Source organism: Pelobates fuscus, chromosome 2 (genome assembly GCF_036172605.1).
Source record: "Pelobates fuscus isolate aPelFus1 chromosome 2, aPelFus1.pri, whole genome shotgun sequence".
Lineage (NCBI taxonomy): Eukaryota > Metazoa > Chordata > Amphibia > Anura > Pelobatidae > Pelobates > Pelobates fuscus.
This window is the reverse complement of record NC_086318.1, coordinates 136,156,200-136,178,311: the sequence shown is the minus strand read 5'-3', so window position 1 is coordinate 136,178,311 and position 22,112 is coordinate 136,156,200. Positions and strand designations below refer to the sequence as shown.

The 22,112-nt window shown below is 40.7% G+C and overlaps 1 protein-coding gene across 1 annotated transcript in view; it reads left to right on the top strand.

Annotated features, from left to right (window-relative positions):
- The first annotated feature begins 133 nt into the window (after positions 1-133).
- Positions 134-22,112, top strand: part of LOC134586197 (T-kininogen 1-like) — a 63,911-nt gene continuing 41,932 nt past the window's right edge. Inside the window, exons 1-5 of the mRNA XM_063441692.1 lie at positions 134-426; positions 3,072-3,185; positions 4,141-4,228; positions 7,632-7,783; positions 20,567-20,677. Of these exons, the coding sequence (XP_063297762.1) occupies positions 232-426; positions 3,072-3,185; positions 4,141-4,228; positions 7,632-7,783; positions 20,567-20,677 (660 nt within the window). The 5' untranslated portion in view covers positions 134-231. The remainder of the gene's footprint in view (positions 427-3,071; positions 3,186-4,140; positions 4,229-7,631; positions 7,784-20,566; positions 20,678-22,112) is intronic.

The window sequence follows — 22,112 nt, the reverse complement described above, 5'->3', positions numbered from 1 at the left end:
TGTTCTGGCGACTATAGTGTCCCTTTAAATATTATGCATAACAAAGATTGCACAAATGTGTTTTCATTTAGGATGTTGAGTAACATCTGCAATCAGTTTGTTGACCTTGCCTCTCAAAAAAATTTTTTTCCATTTTGGCTTGACTTGATTATTTTTTCTGGTCTTACTTGATATTCATGTAGTAACATTGTCCTAAGCCGTGTGCAGTGTCTGTAAAGATCACTATCCACCATGATGGCCCTGGGAACATTTCTTCTTTTTGCTCCTTTACTTATAGTTTCCGCTAATCAGGCCTTGATCTACGATGCTGACTGCAACGATGCCAATATTTTCAAAGCAGTGGATGTGGCTCTGAAGAGTTATAACGCTGGAAAAGTGTTCGGAAACCTATTTACACTCCACAGGATCACAACAGCTGGAATACGGGTAAGTGAATAATATATATATATATAGTCATGTTTTTGCATACATAATTTTATATATAATTTTACTTAGTTTTTTAATAAACACTCCACGGAAACATTTTTGTTAACAATTTAGTAACAACCCCCAATGAACACATACACGAATTTATTTATGCATGTTTTATTGGGGGCACATCTAAAAACAGCTTTCAAAAGCCACAGACACTGTCAGCAGCCTTTGCAAGCCCACCGCTTTTACCCAAGGACAGACTTTTCTTTATAAATATTAAACCTTGATGACATTTAGCAAATAGCAACATGCGTTTCTATTTCTATAGTTTAATATGGAACAAGTTCACTCTTGTTGGAAACGTTTACTATTCGGCAATGTGGCAAAATCACTCCAGTTAGTAAATAGCATTTATGATGTACCTTTGCTGCAGAACACCAGATTTTACAAATTTTGGGCTCCAGTAAATTGAGCTGATTATATTTAATTATTAGACTTAGAGAGATGCCTCTCAGTCGGTGCACCCTTTTATCTAGAAGGTATTTTTTTTATTGCAAAATTTGTAGTTTATCCATTTCAGATTTATATTCCATCCAGGCCTTTACTTAAAAAAAAAAAAACCTTCCTTACAATGAATTGTGGGATGTTGCAATGGAAGAATTTGTGAGAAAACACTAGTGTCTGTAAAAATGCACAAATGGTTAGTTTTTACAGTCAAACAATATTGATGGTTGGAAGCAGATATCACGACTGACTTGTCGTTTTCGCATTCTACAATATCAACTTTCCAGTTAGTGTAGAAAATCTACTTTCTGATGCTTTTTGTGATGATGTTCCATAAGAACAGCCTAGTTGTATGTTTGTGAGTCAAAAAACTGTATTTATCACACCCACTCTTTGCATGTGTTTGATCATTAACTAGGGTAGTGTGGGCTGTAGGTAAATATAAACCTTGATTTGTAAATATTTCTTCATCTTAAGAGAACAAACTTTACTTTTTTTTTTTTTACTATATTGCACGTTAGTGCTTATTGCATAACGTCTGGTGACAAAGAGAATAACAATTAATGGACTCACTATAAAGCAATTTATGAACAACCAATTATGCAAATTATCATTTCCATCTTCGATGGGAGACATTAACTAAAAAAAGTGCAAAGAATAACTAACACCTACTTGTTTTTACATTTACCACCAGCAGTCATTTATTGATCAGTTAGTGACTTGCAGTAAACATCATAACTGAGGATATGTATTCATGAATTTGGTGGTTTATTACACTTTAAATATACACAGTAATGTTCTTTTTTATATATTGTGCAAGCAATATTTACTATGCAAATTTTTGTTCACTCTTTATTAGTCATTATTAAAATATATATATATATATTTTTTTTTTTTATTTGTGGCTGATTAGTATATGTATTAATGTATTGGCAAAATATATTGAAAAGCAGTAACTCATATTCCTGTGCTTTACCTGGTTTTTTTTTAGATTCACACAGTCTTTACACATACTAACTCTCTTTTGGAGGCAGCATTGTAGCACACACTCACACATTATTGATGCAGACAGAGACATCACATATTATTTTCCTACAGGCACCATACACACTGCATACATCATACTAATGTGGGACCTCATTGACCCAGAGACTTTTTCTGCCTCTGATTAAGCTTCATAATAATCCAGAGGAAAGTTCCCAAATGTCATCAAACACACTTGCAGATGTGCAAGCTCATATCAGTGTACTTCTGCCTACATGAAAGTACTAAGTCCTCTCTTCTGGCTGGGCAGAAGACATGTGCCATTCGTTTCGCTCTGAATGTACACTCGGGCGAATTTCGGCAATTCGGACATTCGAATGCTTCCGAATTGCCGAATTGTCGAAGTGCGGAAGTGCTTCAGATTTCTGAAAAGTGGCAAAACAGGAGAGGGAGGGAAAATTAAGGGAATGATGAGAGGAATTTAACCCTAACCCTACCCCTAACCCCTAACCCTAGTTTGTTGAAGAAGGACAGGCTGAAGAGGCTCTGGAAGAAGTTTAAAGTGAACATGTCTGCTGGGTAAAACCAGCAGCTGGCAGTATTTGATTGTGCTGGCTTAAATAAAGCTGTGGCCATTGCCCTTACCCACTTAACATGGTGTTGCATTATTTATTGGGAAGGGTAATGGGATTTGGTGATCAAAGGAGTCAGCAGTCATGCATGCTGGGCTGGCACCCCCTTTTTCTACAAATGCCTGTCACCATATGTCACTGTGATGAGCATGAAGACATTGTCCAGCTCTATGTCTGATCCCACTCCATAAATCAAGCTCAAATATCCTACTGTTGGGAGATATTTATAGATCATACTGTTGCAGGTGTTTAGGTGTATTTAGTTACACTGTTTTGTCTTAGAAATAAAGCAGGCACAATCCATGTGTTGGCACCAAACAGGCTTTATACTCATACTTTCTTTGTTTCTAGGTTCCCCAGTCAATATGTTACATACATGACTACACCCACCCCATATTCATATTATACTTACAGAGGCACCACACTCATACTCAGTCTTTTCAAATTGCCAGTTTCTTTCTCTATCTTTCTTTGTCTTTATTCAGGTCTTTCTTATAAAAAAATAATCCTATTAATAAAAACTTTATCTTTTTTCAGCCAGAAAGTACTGGTTTTGTACATAATTTTGTGGATTACGAAATCCGTGAGAGTGTCTGTAAGACGCATAGTGGCATCGATTGGAAGAATTGCGACTTCCTTACACCCACACTTGTAAGACCTTCATTATTTTTGTTATTTTGTTTATAATCAAATTGTGTTCCATTTTTATGTTTCTATGGGATATAAGACGAGTTGATTTGCCGTAAATTACATATTTCTGCAGACAATACCAAAATCTGTGATTTCATGTTTTAGGAAGCGAATTATCACAAGTGAGAATGAAAATATGTAGACCAGAAGACATGCTTATCTGTTCCAGGCTTTCCACCCAATTCCTTTTTGGCATAATTGTCTCATTTTATCTATCAGTGTCAGAGGTAATGTTCTACAACTGGGAGAGAAATAGAAAAAACAACTTCTCTTTACCCCAGGTTCTAATGGAGATTCTGATGATTCTCAGAACATTCTTTTTATTTAAATATTTAGTTTTCTTTAGAGAAAGAGAAAATGGAAGTTGGTCTTACCTAGACAATTCCAACTAGGTAGTGACCTTAGATGCAAAGGGGTTACATGGTATTGAACAAGGGGTGTGGATTGCACAAGTTTTGACTTTTAAACCTGTCAGTTTAAAATAAAGAATTAAGAACATTATATGTAAAGATTGAGGATCATTAATTTTATGACCATGTAGGATCTAGCATTTTATTGGCTTCACCTTTGTGAAACCAGCTCCATTTTCTCCACTGGTGGGTGTAGTGTTTTCAGGGAAAGCAATGTGAAAGAAGGACCACCGCATGCTACAGAAACTTAGGGGAAGGAAAAAAATAAAATTTTGAGGAATGTGTCTAGATACCATAAAATAGATTTGGGTCCATAGTTAGGTCAATCATTTACACAATGGTAGAAAATTAAGAGATGCTATAGTGACCGTATTCTGCTAGCTATATTGTCTCTGTTTCCATAATAGTAATAATAGGATTTTGTAAATATTTTTTAATAACTGCATCTTACGTTATATGGTTAAAACATATTAAAATATATATTTCTATTATCCTTACCTGTTTAGGCTGTAGGGAAATGCTCTGCGCATGTCGTACTCAATCAAGTGCTGAATAGCAGCGATGTCCTTTCCCAGAACTGCATTCCTCCTGAAGGTGAGTACGAAGTTATAGCTTAATTAATATTTGCAGTACTTTCATAAGTACAGCACAGTTTTCACATTACAAATATTTTTGTATGCATGATATAGAAATTCAGTGTCCAACACCCTTTCCGTCAATGGGCATCTTTTACCTGTAATATTAACAGTAACCTGGGAACCTGGGACGTCCAGTGATATAAGCCAACGGTGCAGAATTAATGTTTCCGTGATTAGATAGATTAGATAGATGCAAATGAGCACAACCAGGCATTGTGTTTCAGACAGTGGGTGCTAGCACAATGCTATCTTTGCAGATTGCCAAGCTAGGTGTGCTGATGACCTACTCAACTCTGATTAAGGTATATATTAAAAATCCATAAATACCCAATCCTTTTAGTGTCATATGTATATATATATATATATATAATTGATATGCATCACCTGCATAACACAAGTTAGATATTGATAAGGCAGAGAAACTCAAGAAGTCAGGATTCCCACCTTGGCATGCAAATGAACACAGGCAGGCATTGTGTTTCAGACTTCACTGCATTTCCTTAGCAATGGACACAGTTAAATAAAAATGGTCTGGTCTGGAACGGCGCCATGCTGACAGGACCCACAAGGTCGAAACTGCTGTCCATAGCTTCTGAATCACAACCCATGCTATGGTTTTAGAAATAACTGTGAGTAAAACAGAGAAAGGATAGCAAGGTTATCCAAGACATATGGGGAACCCTGTACCAATATGTGTGACCCTCAAGGCGCTGATGAGAACCAGAGGCCCTAGTAGCCAGAAGTAGTGGTCCCTGACTCAATCTGGGGATCGTTGTGTTCCACTCTTTGGGGTGAGCTCTGAGGAAAAGCACAGAGCTACCTATCTAGGTATTGCCAGCAATGACACTACGTCATTGCGAGAGAAGCACAGTAGTGGAAATCTAATCAGGGGAAAATTTACACTTTCAATAAAAACTTGCATCATTGTGGCTTTAGGTGCACATGCCCAGAAATTATAAGCTGATATGGAAGATAACTGAACCCCTCAAAATCCTGTGGAGGTGAGGTAACCAAAATGGGTATACCTTTCAAAGACATTGCAAGGCTGTAGACACAGTGCTGTACATAATCATGAAGGAATACAGGAGAGGCAATGGTTTGGTCACTTGGGGAGTGGCTGGAGGGACAGACGCACAAGCAAGTCCCGGATGAGGGATATTACCATGTCCCCTCCCCCGTGTGGTCAGGAAGGAATGGCAGATCACTATTTTCAGATATCAAGCTGCCAGCACCCGACAAGCTGGCTATCCCCCCTGGAAATCACCCCCTTTCCCACTACCGTACTTAGCTTAGTTATATATAAAATTAGTAGTTCCTATACACTGGAGACCTCTTAGAGTCCCAAAAGAAATGGGGCATGCTGTGGAGGGGAAAAAAGGGGGGGAGGGTTGGTCACACCCAAACCCAAACATTAAACTTTTATATGAGAGCAACTAGTCTCTCTTAAGGGTGTGAGGTATTTAGGTCTGGGAGATTTGCAGTGTGAGGACAAAGCATAATGACCACTGGTATGGCTACACATCTAATAGATATACATTGCACTGTAAGCATATGTAATGATATATTGTAAGGCATGGCCTAATACAAGTAGATTGTGGTGATTATTGCCATACTTATGTAGATCTCCCAAAGTCTTCACCCACGTCTATGGCAGATGACTTTCAAGCAGTAAAAAGGTGCATGGGAGAAGGGGAGGAAAGGGAGGGTGAGAGGGGAGGGAGTCCGTTCCCCGAAGGGTGCTGGGTTTGTCTATTTGCCTTTTATTGAGACCTATTTGTGAAGTTTTGTGGTGCAAGAGAGGCTCAAGAAGACTTAAGAACCATGAGGAGCACAAGACTTAAACGACCATCTTCCTTGGTAGGATGTCACGTCCACTTTTTTTATGTTGAGTATGTTGAGTAGTTATTTCATTTTTCTTGATTTAGTGTTAAAAAAAATTATTAAACATAATTTGGCTATTCCTCTTCTACGTTTGCAAAATTAATTTTGTCCATATTTGGACAGCATTGATTGGTTAAATAGGTCAGCTGATGCTCTCAACCAATCAAGGCTGTATAAATGTGTAAAAAAAAAACACTTAGCAGTGTGGCAAATGAAAAGCTAGGCCACATGTCCCTTGGGTGTCCTTGATTTCTGTAAAACTGTTTTAAAAAAGTATAAAAAAATATAATAATATTATAGTAAATTCATACTAAGACTGTAAACTGATTTTTCTGAAATGTACATCAAAGGCCTTGAATTGAATACAAGTTTACAAATACAGGTAGTATAGTATTTCTCTAAGGGACTAATTATGGATCCAACTTGAATCTTAGCAACTGAAAGTTAGACCCGCATGACTATCTTTAGAATGGTCAGCAATGTACAGAAAACAGCTAAAACGTTTACAATATTACAAAGATGAGTGATCAAACTAAGGATTAGTGTTAAGATTATTGGATAAGCTTACCAACTGATTTAAGATTTTTTGTTAAGCTTTCAAAATCAAAATTCAATTTGAAAAAATAATAATTTTGTAATATGTTGATAGTTTTTGATATATTGCTATTTTAAAAAAAATATGATGTATTTTTTACATTTTAATATATCCAAGAATATTAAACTGAGACCTATAACTGACAAGTTTTTTGGAATAGTTAGTTATTTAACGAATGAATGAAAAGCTAAGGCTGGTGGGCCACATTGCATTAGACTCAAATATGTAATACAAAAGAACCTACTGGCTTTTCACGTAGGCTGTAACTGTATAAAAACACTTGTCAGTCCTCAGATTGTCAGATTGTCAACAATTCTTCAAGGAATTCTAGAGTCATCAGAACAACTTTAGCTTAATGAAGCAGTTTTGGAGTATATGTCATGCTCCTGCAGTCTCACTGATAAAGTCTGTCATTTAGGAGTTATATCACTTTGTTTATTCAGCCCTAGTCGTACCTCCCTTTATGTGACTTACACAGCATTTATAAGCACTTCCTGTAAAGATCTGATGTTTCTACTTCCTTTATTGCACAGTCTGTTTAATTTAGATTTTTTGTATCTCCAGCTCGAATAGCTTGTTAGACCTTGCAGGAGCGTCCAGTGTGTCTTTAAAGTTCAATTCACACAGCAGGAGATAAAATCTTCTAAAAGCAAGTTAACATCTGTGTGAGTCACAGCCAGGGGAGGTGTCACTAGGGTTGCATGGACAGAAACAAAAGTAATTTAACTCCTAACTCCTGAGAATTGAGCAGTGAAACATCCGAGGCATGATTTATACACAAGAGTTGCTTCATTAAGCTAAAGTTGTTTTGGTGACTATAGTGTCCCTTTAAGGATGAATTTTCTGAAAAAATACAACCTTACAATTTACATCTTTTCTATAGATACCCCTGAACTCTTAGGGGAAATGAGACCTATAGATCCCAACAGAGAAGATGTGTTGATATTAGCCCAGTTATCCATTGAAAGGATGAACAACTTGGGAAGACATCCATTTTACTTTGCTTTGGAGAAAATTGAAACTGCCAACCGTCAGGTTTGTATATCCCATAAAGAAATATGTGCCTTAGCTGAGTCAGTTCTAGAAATATCTGCAAATGTACAAAATACTGAATGATATTTCAACCTTTTTTAACCCCTTAACGACGAGTGACGGACGAGGTCCGTCACTCAGGGGATTGCCTTAACGACGAGTGACGGACCTTGTCCGTCACCCGTTAAAATTAACCCCAGATCGCCGCAATCACGACGATCGTGGGGTTAATGGTGCTCCGGTCTGCCTCTGCATTAGAGGCAGACTGGGAGCACCGGATCGGGCTGTCACAGTACATGTGCCCGCTCTGACAGCATGCCAGAGCGGGCACATGTGCTCTCTATACTCACCTCCGCCTCCCTGCACTTCCTGGTTCTGTGTGAAGTGCAGGGAGCCGGATCTTCAGTGATCCTGCCCCCTGGTGACAAAACAATAAAGTAAAATTAAAATCCCACCCCCCTTTACCCCCCCTTTACCCATTTTAATATAAAATTAACCCCTTCCCTGCCAATTGATCACTGACTACAGTGATCAATTGGCAGGGATTACATTTTACTATGATCTGATTTTTTTTTAACCCCTGAGGGTTAATTATTATTTTTTTTAACCCTCAGGGGTTAAATTTATTTTATGAATTAATTTAAATTTTTTAAAGTTATACATTTAGCTAGCTGGGGAGGGTGGAAGTTAGTGGGGAATTGGGGGATTTAGTATTAGGCTAACTAGGGGTTAACGTTAAAAAAAGTTTAAAAATAAGCTTTAAAAAGTTAAAAAATTAAGTTAAAAAAAAGTTTTAATAACGTTTAAGTAAAAAATGTAAAAAAATAAACCCTTTACCCAGTCCAAATAAAAATTAACCCCTTCCCTGCCAGTCGATCACTGCCTACAGTGATCAAAATACAGATCACAGTATTATACTGTGATCTAATTTTTTTTTAACACCTGACGATTAACTTTTATTTATTTTTTAACCCTCAGGGGTTACATTTATTTAATTAACTAATTTAAATATTGTATAATTAAATATTTTGCTAGCTGGGGTGGGTGGGAGTTATGGGAAAATGGGGAATTTACTGTTAGTGCTGCTTACTGCTAGTTAGGGGTTAACGTAAAAAAAAAGCTTAGAAAAATGTTAAATCTGTAAAAAAAAGTTTTACGAAACTTTAGGAAACTTTAAAAAAATTAATAAGCAAAACAAAAGTTTAAAAAATAGTTTTAAAAAGTAAAAAAAGTTTTAAAAAGTAAAAAAATACATTTAATAACCACTACACCTGGTACAAGCTAGCGGAAAAATGATCCCACGCTAAGGTTCAAAATATGCCTTTTAAAATACCCTGGGATGTCTTCTTTAAGAAATGGTATGGCTTTATGGGGTATTTGGTTTATATAGCCTGGTAAAATACTCTAAAATGGGACATGGGCACAGCGTAAAAATGTAAAGTTTGAAAAAAAATGGAATGGCTGTGTCCCAAATGTGCCCCTCCGATGTCCACATATACCTGGCAAAGGTACATACGGGGGTATTTTTGTACTCAGCAGACATAGCTGAGCAACATATGAAGTATTATACAGTGGTAGTACACATATGGTTTGCAAAATATACTGTGCAAACTCACTTTGTGTGTCAAAAAGGCAGAAAAAAATGCTTATTACCACTACACCTGGTACACGCTAGCGGAAAAATGATCCCACGCTAAGGTTCAAAATATGCCTTTTGAAATACCCTGGGGTGTCTACTTTAAGAAATGGTAGGCCTTTGTGGGGTAGTTTGAATTTAAAACCTGCGAAGATGCTTGGAAATTGCACTTAGGCCCGGCGTCAAAATTCAAAGTTCGGTAAAAACTGATATGGCTTGGTCTCCTATATGGCACTGTAGCTTCACGAAATAGTGCCATAGACATACAATGGGGGTGTCCTTTTACTCAGAAGACTTAGCTGAGCATAATTTGGGGGGTTTGAACTTAGTGGCACATATGAAATATACAAAATGCCCAGCAAAAATGCAATCCGTATGTAAAAAATGCACAAAATTATTTTTTACCACATACTTTGGCATGTAATGGTAAAAAAATGGGGGCATGTTAAGGCACAATATGCACCTTATGAGATACCCTGGGGTGTCTACTTTTACAAATGGTAGGCCTTTGTGGGGTTTTTTTGAACAGTCAAACTGTTATAATACCCCAAATGGAAGCATAGGCTCATTAAATCCGTCTCTCAAAATTCTACTGTGAATACTGAAAAGGACAGGTCTCCTATATGGCACTGTAGCTTCACGAAATAGTGCCAAAGACATACAATGGGGGTACCGTTGTACTCAGCAGAAGTAACTGAACACATAATAAAACTTTGTACAGGAATAGCACACACCAACTTTACAAAATACACATGAGAAGTTCTTTGTTATAAGTTTGTGTGCGAAAACCCCCAAAAAACACAATTTTACTCCAATATTTAGCAGAGGTTGGCGGTAAAATGGCTACGTAGAAAGTGTCAAAACAACCTTAGGTAAATAGCCTGTGGTGTCTTCTTTATATAAATATATACTTTTGTGTGGCAATTTTGTTTTCTTTTATGGCTACAAAGCTTACAAGACAAACATACCAAATTCTAAAATCGCTCCATATTAAAAGTTTATTTTACTCCTTGTGCTTTGTGACCTGTAACTACCAAAAAAAACTGAAAATCCCAGACACATTATATATTCTGTAAATCAGAACAACTAAATGAATTTATTTTTAATTACTTTCCTTAACCTGCGCTAATTAGGCACACATTATTATTGCAAAAACTGTAAAAAAAATTAAAAATTCTCATTTTTTTTGCATTTTTCTGTATTTGTTTTATAATAAATAAGCATGTATATATATATATGTTACATCAAATGAAAGCCCTTTCTGTCCTTTAAAAAACGGTATATAATATGTGTCGGTGCAATAAATTAGTCAAATGCAAATTGCAGTTGAACGCAAACAGCAAAAAATGCAAAAAATGCCGTTGTCACAAAGTGAAAGACAAGCTTCCGAAGCTCTGTCCTTAAGGGGTTAAAGGTTGTATACTGTACAGCAAAATATATGTTTATTACTTTTGAAAAACACATCAGCCTAATCTTCAACTCAGAAAAGTTCACTGGTGAGGGGTGTGGCCGACAGCCAGCGGGAATGGTCACATAAATCCTGTGCTCCTATCTGATTGGCAAACCGTAACAATAAAAAGAGACTAAAACTGCACATAATCAAAACAAACAACCTCCTACCGTGTGCTGCCGAGCTGCTCGAACGGATGGCGTTGAAAAACAAAACAAAAGTGGGCAAGTCTGCCTTCTTCACACAAAAATCCTCCAAGCCTAAAAAGCCGCCGGACAGTGAACAAGATGGCACCAATGTGGGGGCTGATGCTCCACTATCAGACACAGAGAACGAAGCTCCGACTGGAGGTAAGGGTCCAATTACTGAAACAAGGATAAAATCCTTGGACTCCCTAAACAACTCACTGATGCATCAATGGCTAATATCACTAAAGATGTGGCTGATCTGGGTGAGCGCACCTCACACATAGAGAATAAAATGTCGGCGCATGAAGAAGCCCACAATAACATGGCGGATGTTATGTAAGACATGGAATGTGAAAACCCACAAAGACAAACTGACAGATCTGGAGAACTGTTCCAGGAGAAACAATGTGCACATAAGAGGCATCGAGGAATCCATATAAAATAAGTAATTGCTCCAATATGTTACAACCTTCTTTACCATACTCCTGTCAGAAGATGACCCAGAGCTCCTCATAATAGTTTGCATCCACAGGAAGGCCAAAACATATACTCTTATTATCGCCGAGAGATGTGCTCATGCGGATCCATTATTTCCATATTAAAGACCAAATCATGAAAGTCAGGTGCAAAAACCGAGCACAAGCAGAATACAAAGCTCTGCAAATATATGCAGACCTCTCTGCGGCCACCTTGCTTTAAAGGAGGGGACTCTCACTAATAGGGAACACAAGCTCAGTCTATTTGCAGACAATGTCCTGATAACACTAACATCTGTACCAGCAGTCCACAAAATCCTGATGGACTATGGTGTCGTGTCTAAAACTAAATGAATCAAAGTCCCAAGCTATGGGAATCAATCTTACACAGGGTCTGGAAGGAGATAGAACAGATGACGAGGGACTGGAGTGACAAGTATATTTCATGAGTAGGTAGAGCAGCCACATTTAAAATATCTTTATTGCCTAAACTGCAATGTATTTTCCGTCTCCTACCAATATCAGCACCCATATCTTTCTTTAAAAAGGCGAAGAAAGATTTAACAATGTTTGTGTGGGCAGAAAAAAAAAACAGGGTATCAATGAAACACATACATAGACGCTATGACAAGGGAGGCACGGGAGGCCCTGATCTCCTCCTATACCACAAAGCGGCAGTAATTGCACCTTTCGTACAGGCAAATGCGACCCAACACCACCCGAAGTGGGTCTCAATAGAGGAAAGGTTCTCAGGTATACCTCTGACGACTATGTGGTGGACCCCTCCAGAACATAGACCCAAAATGCCTAACCTGTTACCTACAACACAGACCCTGCTAATGACCTGGGACAAGTACAAACAACATTTACTCTGGTCACATAAACTATCTAGAGCCACCCCAATGTCCGTCCTGCCTTACGTAATTCGAAATTTTCATATAGTCAAATGGCAACACCACCTGCATTGCTTTTACGATAAAGGCACAAGACTATAATTTCAGCAACTAGCTACAAAATAAAAAATCCCGAACACACTACAATATGCCTACCTCCAATTCAAACACTTTTTAGACTCGAACCTAGAAGATACAAACCCGAGGGTGTGAGATAAAACCATGTCTCAATTCAAGACAATGTGCATGGGTGCTGTCCCAGCTAGAGGCCAATTCTCAGTGTGCCACCAAGCACTAAACAAACACCAACCCTTCGGGCGGTGCCAATATGCAACAGAATGACCTCGGGACTGTGGGGAGAGTATCTCAGATTCTCAATGAGCCAAAATCCTACAAGCACTGAAAGGGGCCACACACTGTGCTTAACATCTGGAATTGCATAGAAAAATCATGCTCAGGTGGTACATGGTCCCAGTCAAACTGCGCATATAATTGTTCACCGATGTGCTGGAGATTGGTACACATAGGGCCAGCTATCTCAAAGATGAAGACTGAAGTTCACTCTCTGGTGTGTGAGATTGCGGGGATAGGCATACCTAAGCAGCCCTTGTGCCTAATACTGTTGCACGTGCCAGCCCAGATACATTGGGATAATAAAGTGTTGATAACACATGTCCTTTTGGCCACCCTATCCCAATTAGCAAGACATTGGAAGAGGACAAATCCACTAACTATAAAGGACATAGTCTCTACTTTAGATAAAAATAAAAAATATGAATTGGTACACTCAGAGCAGTGGCGTACACACAACCTATGGGGCCCCGGTGCGAAAACTGATCCGTGGGCCCCCCCACGCGCGCGTGCTTACTCTGCGCGGGCTGGGGCCGCAACACATGGTATGTACGCCAGTGCATGCATAAACACATACACTTAAAGGACCACTACAGACACCCAGATCACATCAGCTCAATGAAGTGGTCTGGGTGCCAGGTCTCTAGTTTTAAAGGGAAACTCCAGTGCCAGGAAAACGATCAGTTTTCCTGGCACTGGAGGGTCCCTCTCCCTCCCACCCCCCAATCCCCAGTTGCTGAAGGGGTGAAAACCCCTTCAGTGACTTACCTGAGGCAGCGACATGTCCCACGTCGCTGCCCGCTCCTCCCCCGTCGCTCCACCTTCTTCCTCTGTAGGCCGGTGGGCGAGACTGATCCCGCCCACCGGCCGAGGAGACCTAATGCGCATGCGCGGTAATGCCGCGCATGCGCATTAGCGCACCCCATAGGAAAGCATTGAAAATGAATTTCAATGCTTCCCTATGGGGAATAGAGCGACGCTGGAGGTCCTCACACAGCGTGAGGATGTCCAGCGACGCTCTAGCACAGATAATCTGTGCTAGGGACCAGGAAGTTCCCTCTAGTGGCTGTCTAGTAGACAGCCACTAGGGGAGGACTTAACCCTGCAAGGTAATTATTGCAGTTTAAAAAAAACTGCAATAATTACACTTGCAGGGTTAAGGGTAGTGGGAGTTGGCACCCAGACCACTCCAATGAGCAGAAGTGGTCTGGGTGCCTGGAGTGTCCCTTTAACCCTGCAGCTGAAAACATAGCAGTTTCAGAGAAACTGCTATGTTTCACTGAGGGTTAATCCAGCCTCTAGTGGCTGTCTCATTGACAGCCGCTAGAGGATTTTCTGCGATTCTCACTGTGAAAATCACAGTGAGAAGATGCTGAACGTCCATAGGAAAGCATTGAGTAATGCTTTCCTATAGGCGGTTTGAATGCGCGCGTGGCACTTGCCACGCATGCGCATTCGGAGTTGAGAGGCGGATCGGGGCGGAGAGATTCCCAGCGCCAAGGGAGTCCAGCGCTGGAGAAAGGTAAGTGCTTAAGACACACACACACACACTCTCATGAACAGACGCACACATTTACTGACAGACACACACTCTGTGACAGACATACATACACACTCACTAACAGACGCACACAAACATACTCAGTAACAGACACACACACTAACACACTCACTAACACACACTCACACATTAACATACACTCACACACACACACACTCTAAGACTAACACACTCACTAACACACACTCACACTAACACAGACTCTGACACTAACACACACTCTAACACTAACAAACACTAACACACACTCTAACACTAACACACACACACTCTAACACACACTCACAAACACACACTCACACTAACATTTTTTTTTTATTAATCCCCCCAGCCTCCTTACCTGTGGGAGAGCTGAGGGGATTCCCTGGGGTCCAGTGGTGTTGCTGGGTCTGCTGTCACCCGGCTGGCCGGTCCTGCGGACGCGCGAGGGAGCACTCTCCCCTGAGTGCTTCCTCTTCAGCTCCCTCGCGCGCCGCGTACTGATGCCGGAGCCGGAAGATGACGTCATCTTCCGGCTCCGGTATCATTGCGGTGCGCGAGGGAGCTGAAGAGGAAGCACTCAGGGGAGAGTGCTCCCTCGCGCGTCCGCAGGACCGGCCAGCCGGGTGACAGCAGGGCCAGCCTCGGGGGGCCCTGAGGTGGCCGGCTCCTGGGCCCCCCAGGAGAAGAGGCTGGCCCAGTGACATACATACCTGGGTCGCAGGGCGGCCGGGCCCCCTGGTGGGCCGGGCCCGGTCGCAGCCGCGACCCCTGCGACCCCGGTATGTACGCCACTGACTCAGAGCTAGATGGGAAGAAAAACTAAATTACGCTCACCTGGCAAGAAAGGGTGCAGGGACAGTTGACAAAATGAATACTTACTTTGCACAGTAAATGTATAATCACCCTTGCTTGCTTGGAAGTACGTGAAGGGTGGGGAAGAGGACAGAGTGTCCAAAGGAGGACAAACCATATACCAGTACCCCCTACCTCCTACCTGCCTCTAAAGCAGTAACTGCAACCTTATCAGTACATTAAATGCTCAAACATCCCTTCCCCTTCCTTTCCTCCCTCCTACTCTTTGCTCTTTTTTTTTTTTATTGAGGCAAGATTGATATTTATTACAGACACATAAAAGTTATTTTAGAAATACACATGTATAGAATAGCTCTGCATGAATTAATTCAAAAATACATGTTGGGTAGTGATAGGGTGGTAAACTGCTAAGTAAGTCAGCCTCATTTTTAGAAGTAAATAAGTGTAAACATGAAAAGCACAGTGCATATGAAAACAGAAAAAATATTCAACAGAAATAGGGTATATGCACCAGGAGTAACTAAAGATGAGAATAACCCTTCGGAGGGCCCTAAAGCCCCACACATAAGACAAAAATACAGAAAGCATCGGATTCCGCTGCGCGTACTGTTGGAGCTCCATGCCAGGAGTGGGAAATTCCTCAGCTAAGCTTTGGAGTTAGTCAATTCACTGTTGGGGTCAGACTGAGTTCTGCCATGAGAGTCCTGAAGTTAGGCCTATCAGCCCATAGAAGTGGGGCAGGTGAGCCTTGAGTAGTTTTATCACGGTTCTTACCTGATGTTGGAGTTTGTAGCGCAGATATATTTGCTCACCCTTGCAGATAGACACAGTCCATGGTGACCAGGTAAGAAGCCACATGGACTTTGAATCTGTGTACGAGGGCTGTGCAGGAAAGGTGATTCCAATGCAGTACCGACAAGGACACAAACAGCAGGATAGTCAAGGGATAGCCGAAGTCAAAGGATGCCAGAGGTGAGGGTAAACAAAGTGTTGCCGAAGTCAAGGGATGCCAGAGGTCAGAACAAATGAAGATAGAATCCGGGGTCAATATGGAGTATAAGTTCAAGAGACTAAAACACAGGAACTGAACACATACACCAGGATCAAAGACTTGATACTGTTCCCAGGGCGAGGCAGTGCTTATATACCCAGCTGATGACTGATCTGTCTCAGGTGAAGTACAGGCAATGACCACAGAAGAAGTCCAGCCCCCCCGTGCTGCAGACATAGCCAGGTAGAATAGGGCTAAAACTACTCCAAGTAATAAGAATTGCTGTGTCTGAAAGGCAGTATAGCATGCCCAAGACAGCAAAGAACTCAGGTTCAGATCCCCTATTGGGCACTTCTGGGCCTGGCTGTCTGTATGGCACAGTGAGAACCATGACAATTATTCAGGCATGTTGACCGACAACTGTCTGATCCTTGCTAGTGTCAACAATATCTTGCTTGGTTTGTGGTGCACGATAGTCATGCTGTGCCTTGATGGGTCACTAACGATCCGCATCATTTAGCCAAGAAATAGCATATTTTAGAGGAAAATTGCCAGAGCTCTCCTGAGGTGCGACACCACCTCTCACTACTCTAATACACTACGCCCTGCCCTCAATCTAATACAGTGTCCCCGCCACTCTAAATGAATACGCTGCCCCCTCCCTCTCCCAAATGAATACACTGTCCCCCCTTCCACCACTCTAATACACTGCCCCTTACCCCCCAATTAATATACACCCCCCCTCCCCAATTTAACACACTACAGAGGAAGGTCCCCCACGCCCCTTTTCCCCTACCTTAAGATGAGCCACCCGTCCTCCAGTTCCAGCCCTGCTCTTCTCTGCTCAAGCAGGCTAGACGCTCCTCTGGCACTGTGAGCAGGAGGAAATAGTGGCTGGCCTGCTCTGCAGACAGACAGACTCTCTACGTGCTGATGCGCAGCCACCGGATAAGACTTCACACACTGTATACGCATATCTGGCAGCCAGCGTGGACTAATGCTTAGCACTCTTATGGCTGCCGGAGCACATGATCAGCCGTGGCAGGGCAGACAGAAAAGACCTTTCCTGTCTTGCAGCTGGTCACAGCCACAACACAAAGCAGCGCCAGGGCATGTGGGCCGCAAAAATAGTCACTGTGGACCGAAAGTTTGACGTGCTTGCTCTAGAGGCTGTCACTCAAAGAGCAACTAGAGTTGCTTCCACAGAATAGCAGAATAAAACTGCTATTTCTCAGACAGATCATCTAATGGGCACATAGCATCATTTTTCCACGTATGCTCACTAGACTCCTAGTGCTTTCTTGTGGAAAAGCATTATATTGGCTATCACTGATATTGAAGATCTCAGCCAAGGAGACAGAGCTAGCCTTAGAGAATGGCAATGCAAGGGGGAAAAGGTGATCAAAACTACTTTTCTTCTTCCTGCAAGTGGGGATCGGGGACCTAAACAGACACCAGGTAACTATAGTGTTGGGAGTTTTTCTTAATTTAAAATTACATTGAAGTTTAACTTAATTGATAATTGTAACGGAGCTCCGTGTACCCCGACCGAGTACCCTCCGTTGATGGATGCTCCTAGCGCTCTCAGAGGACTCCAAGCACTGCAGACGACACCACAACCACCGCAGACTCCACAACCGCCGTAGCTTAACTGGAGCCGCGCCGTCTTCCTTCCACCCTGGATCGGCTTCTGTCCTCCAGGACCGTGTGGGGAAGACCTCTCCTCCAGGAGAGCGTATCTGGAACAAGCTCTTAAAAGAGCTAAGTGATTAAGAGCTCAGGGGAATATGCAGAGCATAGCAATCCCCAGTGTGATATAGCAGTTCCCTCCAATAACGAGACAAGGCTACGTATTGAGGGTCAGAAGAGGTCTGAGGACTGGAACACCCAGCCTGCTTTTTATTAGGATCAGGTACATACAGGACACTCCCAGGGGGAGGATGAAATTGACCAATCACATGCATGGTAACACCCCCACGTCTCCTCCCCTCAGATAAACACATAACCCAATTAAAACATACATTATTTTACCCAAGTTCTGGATGTACCCCAAAAACAGGGGGTACAGCTTTAAATCTGGTATCCCCAAATAGCCCTTGTTCAGGGGAACAGTCTGTCCAAAAATCAGCCCATTCGGATGGATGGTTCGGGAGATACAGGGCTCCAAAGTTTTGACCGACCGCACAGACCAACTAGCCGAAAATAGTTCCATGAGTTTTGGCCTTGCGGTCGGTCTCCGTTCGCACGGTAAAATAGACGAAATTCTTGCCATCCATTCGCATCTTTGTGGTCGCTAGAATCCCCATACTAAGTTAAGTATAACTACCGAACGGCCGGTCGTTCGGTAGTTTCCGTGCGTATTTCTGGATGTCTGGAGGTCTTAGCGGTATTCGCCTGTTTGTGCTTCCGATTTCAGTTCCATGCGTTCACAGGCAAACACCGCTGTTCGCACGCAAGATGGCCGCGAACACGTGGAAAAGTCCCGAAATGGCGGCCACCTATTCAGAGCACAAAGAATTCGCATGAAATCATGCGAACGGCTGTATTCTCCAGTAATGTGATTCTTATGCAATATATTCGCCTAAATCTCCTGGCTGTTAGGTTATATTAGTAGTCCAAACCTACAGCATAGATAAAGGGAAAAAGACAGTCTAATACAAGTCCATATGCCTGAATACAGGGTTTACAGTGCAATATAGTCCAGGACCATAGTCGCAGGGGAGGAGGCAGGCAAGCAGGCCTCTCCAGGACAAAGTGGCGAAGGGCACTTCGTCACAATAATATTATTCATTATATTGATAATGAATCAAAGTTATTAAAATAAATTAGTAAATAAATAAATAAAAATATATTAAAAGATCTTATAAACACTGATATTAGAATGTCCATTTAACTGTAACAAACAGACCCCTGCTTCGCCAGTACTCCAGCAATCAAGTCTCTCATTCTGGTCTTTGGGATCAGACTTTATTCCACAAAAATCTGTCTATCAAGAATTTATGGGATGAGTTGTTTATCTCCCAGACTCTCATTCATTTTTCCATTCAAGTACTGACAGTGATAAAAGCCAGGACTTTAAAGCTGCTTGGGAATTCTGAAGAATTGAAAGAGAATTTCAATAGAATTTATAGAGCTAAGTGCTAGATCACTGATATATTAACCTGTGAGCATTAGACACACACAAAAAAAAATTAAAAAATTTAAAAAAAAAGGAAATCCTCAGCTCACTGAATCCCAAACGAAAACCTGAATCCCAAACGAAAACTGTGTCAGACATCTTGAGACTTGGCCTTCCTGACGCCATTTTACAAAATGTAGGTCAAATCAGCAAAACATATAACAAATGTATTACACTTTTTTTGGAGAAATATATCAGATTGGTATGGAGTAAACTTGTATCAAAACATACCTGACATTTAATGTGGATAAGTGCAAGTAAAAACCCAAGGGCAGAGTACAGAATATTTGATAGAGTCCTAACCTCAACATCTGAGGAAAGGGATTTATGGGTGATTATTTCTGATGACTTAAAGGTAGGCAGACAATGTAATAGAGCAGCAGGAAATGCTAGCAGAATGCTTGGTTGTATAGGGAGAGGTATTAGCAGTAGAAAGAGGGAAGTGCTCATGCCATTGTACAGAACACTGGTGAGACCTCACTTGGAGTATTGTACGCAGTACTGGAGACCGTATCTTCAGAAGGATATTGATACCTTGGAGAGAGTTCAGAGAAGGGCTACTAAACTGGTTCATGGATTGCAGGATAAAACTTACCAGGAAAGGTTAAAGGATGTTAATATGTATAGCTTGGAGGAAAGACGAGACAGGGGGGATATGATAGAAACATTTAAATACATAAAGGGAATAGACACAGTAAAGGAGGAGACTATATATAAAAGAAGAAAAACTACCACAACAAGAGGTCATAGTCTTAAATTAGAGGGACAAAGGTTTAAAAATAATATCAGGAAGTATTACTTTACTGAGAGGGTAGTGGATGCATAGAATAGCCTTCCTGCTGATGTGGTAGAGGTTAACACAGTAAAGGAGTTTAAGCATGCATGGGATGGGCATAAGGCTATCCTAACTATAAGATAAGGCCAGGGACTAATTAAAAGTATTTAGAAAACTGGGCAGACTAGATGGGCTGAATGGTTCTTATCTGCCATCACATTCTATGTTTCTATGTTTCTATGTTTATCTTTTTTATAATTTATTTCTGTTACTTAATTCATCATTACAAATATTCAAAAAGTTTTAATTTCTATTTCTCTTTCTAATTATGTTGTTTTTACCTTTAATTTATTCAAATATAGCTTATCTTATCACTACTTACATTCAACTAAACATTCATACACTATACTCATTCATTCTGTCGCAGGAGGAGGGGAAGGTAGTTTCTGTATTATGTATTACACTTAAACTCTCTATCTGTCCATGTTTCAGCTGGTGAGTGGATGGAACTATCTCATAAACTATACTGTCAGGCAAACCAATTGCTCCAAAAGTGAAATTAAAAATGTCAGCTCTGAAGAATGCAGCTTTGATATAAATGGGGTAAGTGCTATGAAATACTTATCTTTATGGGTACATTTTCTGTTAGGGAAACTAATCAAATGCCAAAAGAATCATGTTTAATGGCATTGGAGAAAATATCAATCGATCATCCAATGCTTTATTAATTCATATTTATAACCCAAAATATAGGTTAATTATAAAAAAATAGCATAAATCAAACAGTTGTGGAACTTGCTAATGTGCTTAATTTAGATGTTGAAGTGAAAGATATTAAAGAATTAGTGGAATATGTTGAGGGAGAGCTAACAAACGAAGATTTAGTAGAGTTGGAAGCGCAGCAGCACTTGGAAGAGGAAGAAGAAGAAGGAGAAGAAAGAATGGGAGAATAAGAAAAGAAGTTCACTGTAAAGGGGTTAGCAAGTGTGTTCTCAAAAGTAAATGCGGCTATGTTAGAGCTAGAAGGTATGGATCTGAATGTGGAACGGTTCAGGAACGGTTCAGGAACGGTTCAGGAACGGTTCAGGAATTTGAAAATTAATGAAATTTTCCGATACTATTGTGAAATTTATGAAGAAAGAAAGAAACTTACAAAGCAGACCACACTAACGAGTTTCTTCTCAAAAGAAACACCCAGCACCCCTACAGCTACATCTCCCTTACCTGGGCCCTCTACAGCTTCTGATAAGTCCAATGATGGCCTTGAACTACTACGTGCAGCATTTTGAGGGATTTGATGACTAATCTTCGGACAGGATTTTTCCAGCGAACAAAGTCCAGAATTCCACCAAGCTGCTGAAAACATTCCTTACAATTTTAATCCATGGTGAATCATGTAGTTCCTCTTGTTCCAAATTTTAGTATATTTGATGATTATGTACAATACTGGGTCATGTAGTTCCTGCAGACGTCACAGTGAGACGTCTCTCCTGTTGCAAAGTTTTTTTTTATGACTATGCATAAGGACATTCAGCGTCACCTGAAACTCCATAGGAAAACATTGTGTTAATGCTTTCCTATGAGGGAAGTGCTAATGGCAGCACGGCCATTAATGCGCATGCGCATTAGGTATCCCCCACCAGCTGACGTCGGCGGTAGAGGAGCAGTGGCAAAGGGTTTTATCCCATTCCCCCTCTCTATATTACCTCTTTGAATGTCTGTATTCTGGGTTAATTCTTCTAGCGTTAGTCCTCCTTTTGAGGTTTCTCTCCATCAGTTTTCTAATGGTATTTTAGTTGGGTTGTGCCTTAACTACACTACAACTACTACAAACCTTTGATTCTGTTCCTGAAGTTTTTCTTTCATTTATATATGGTATTAGATTAACCATTATTAGTCCAGTAGACCAGAAGCCGAAATACCATATTATTGCATTATGAAATAATACCTTTTTTATTGGACTAACATAGTAGTTGAAGGGACACTATTAGCATCCACACCACTTCAGCTCATTGAAGTGGTCTGAGTGCATAGTCCC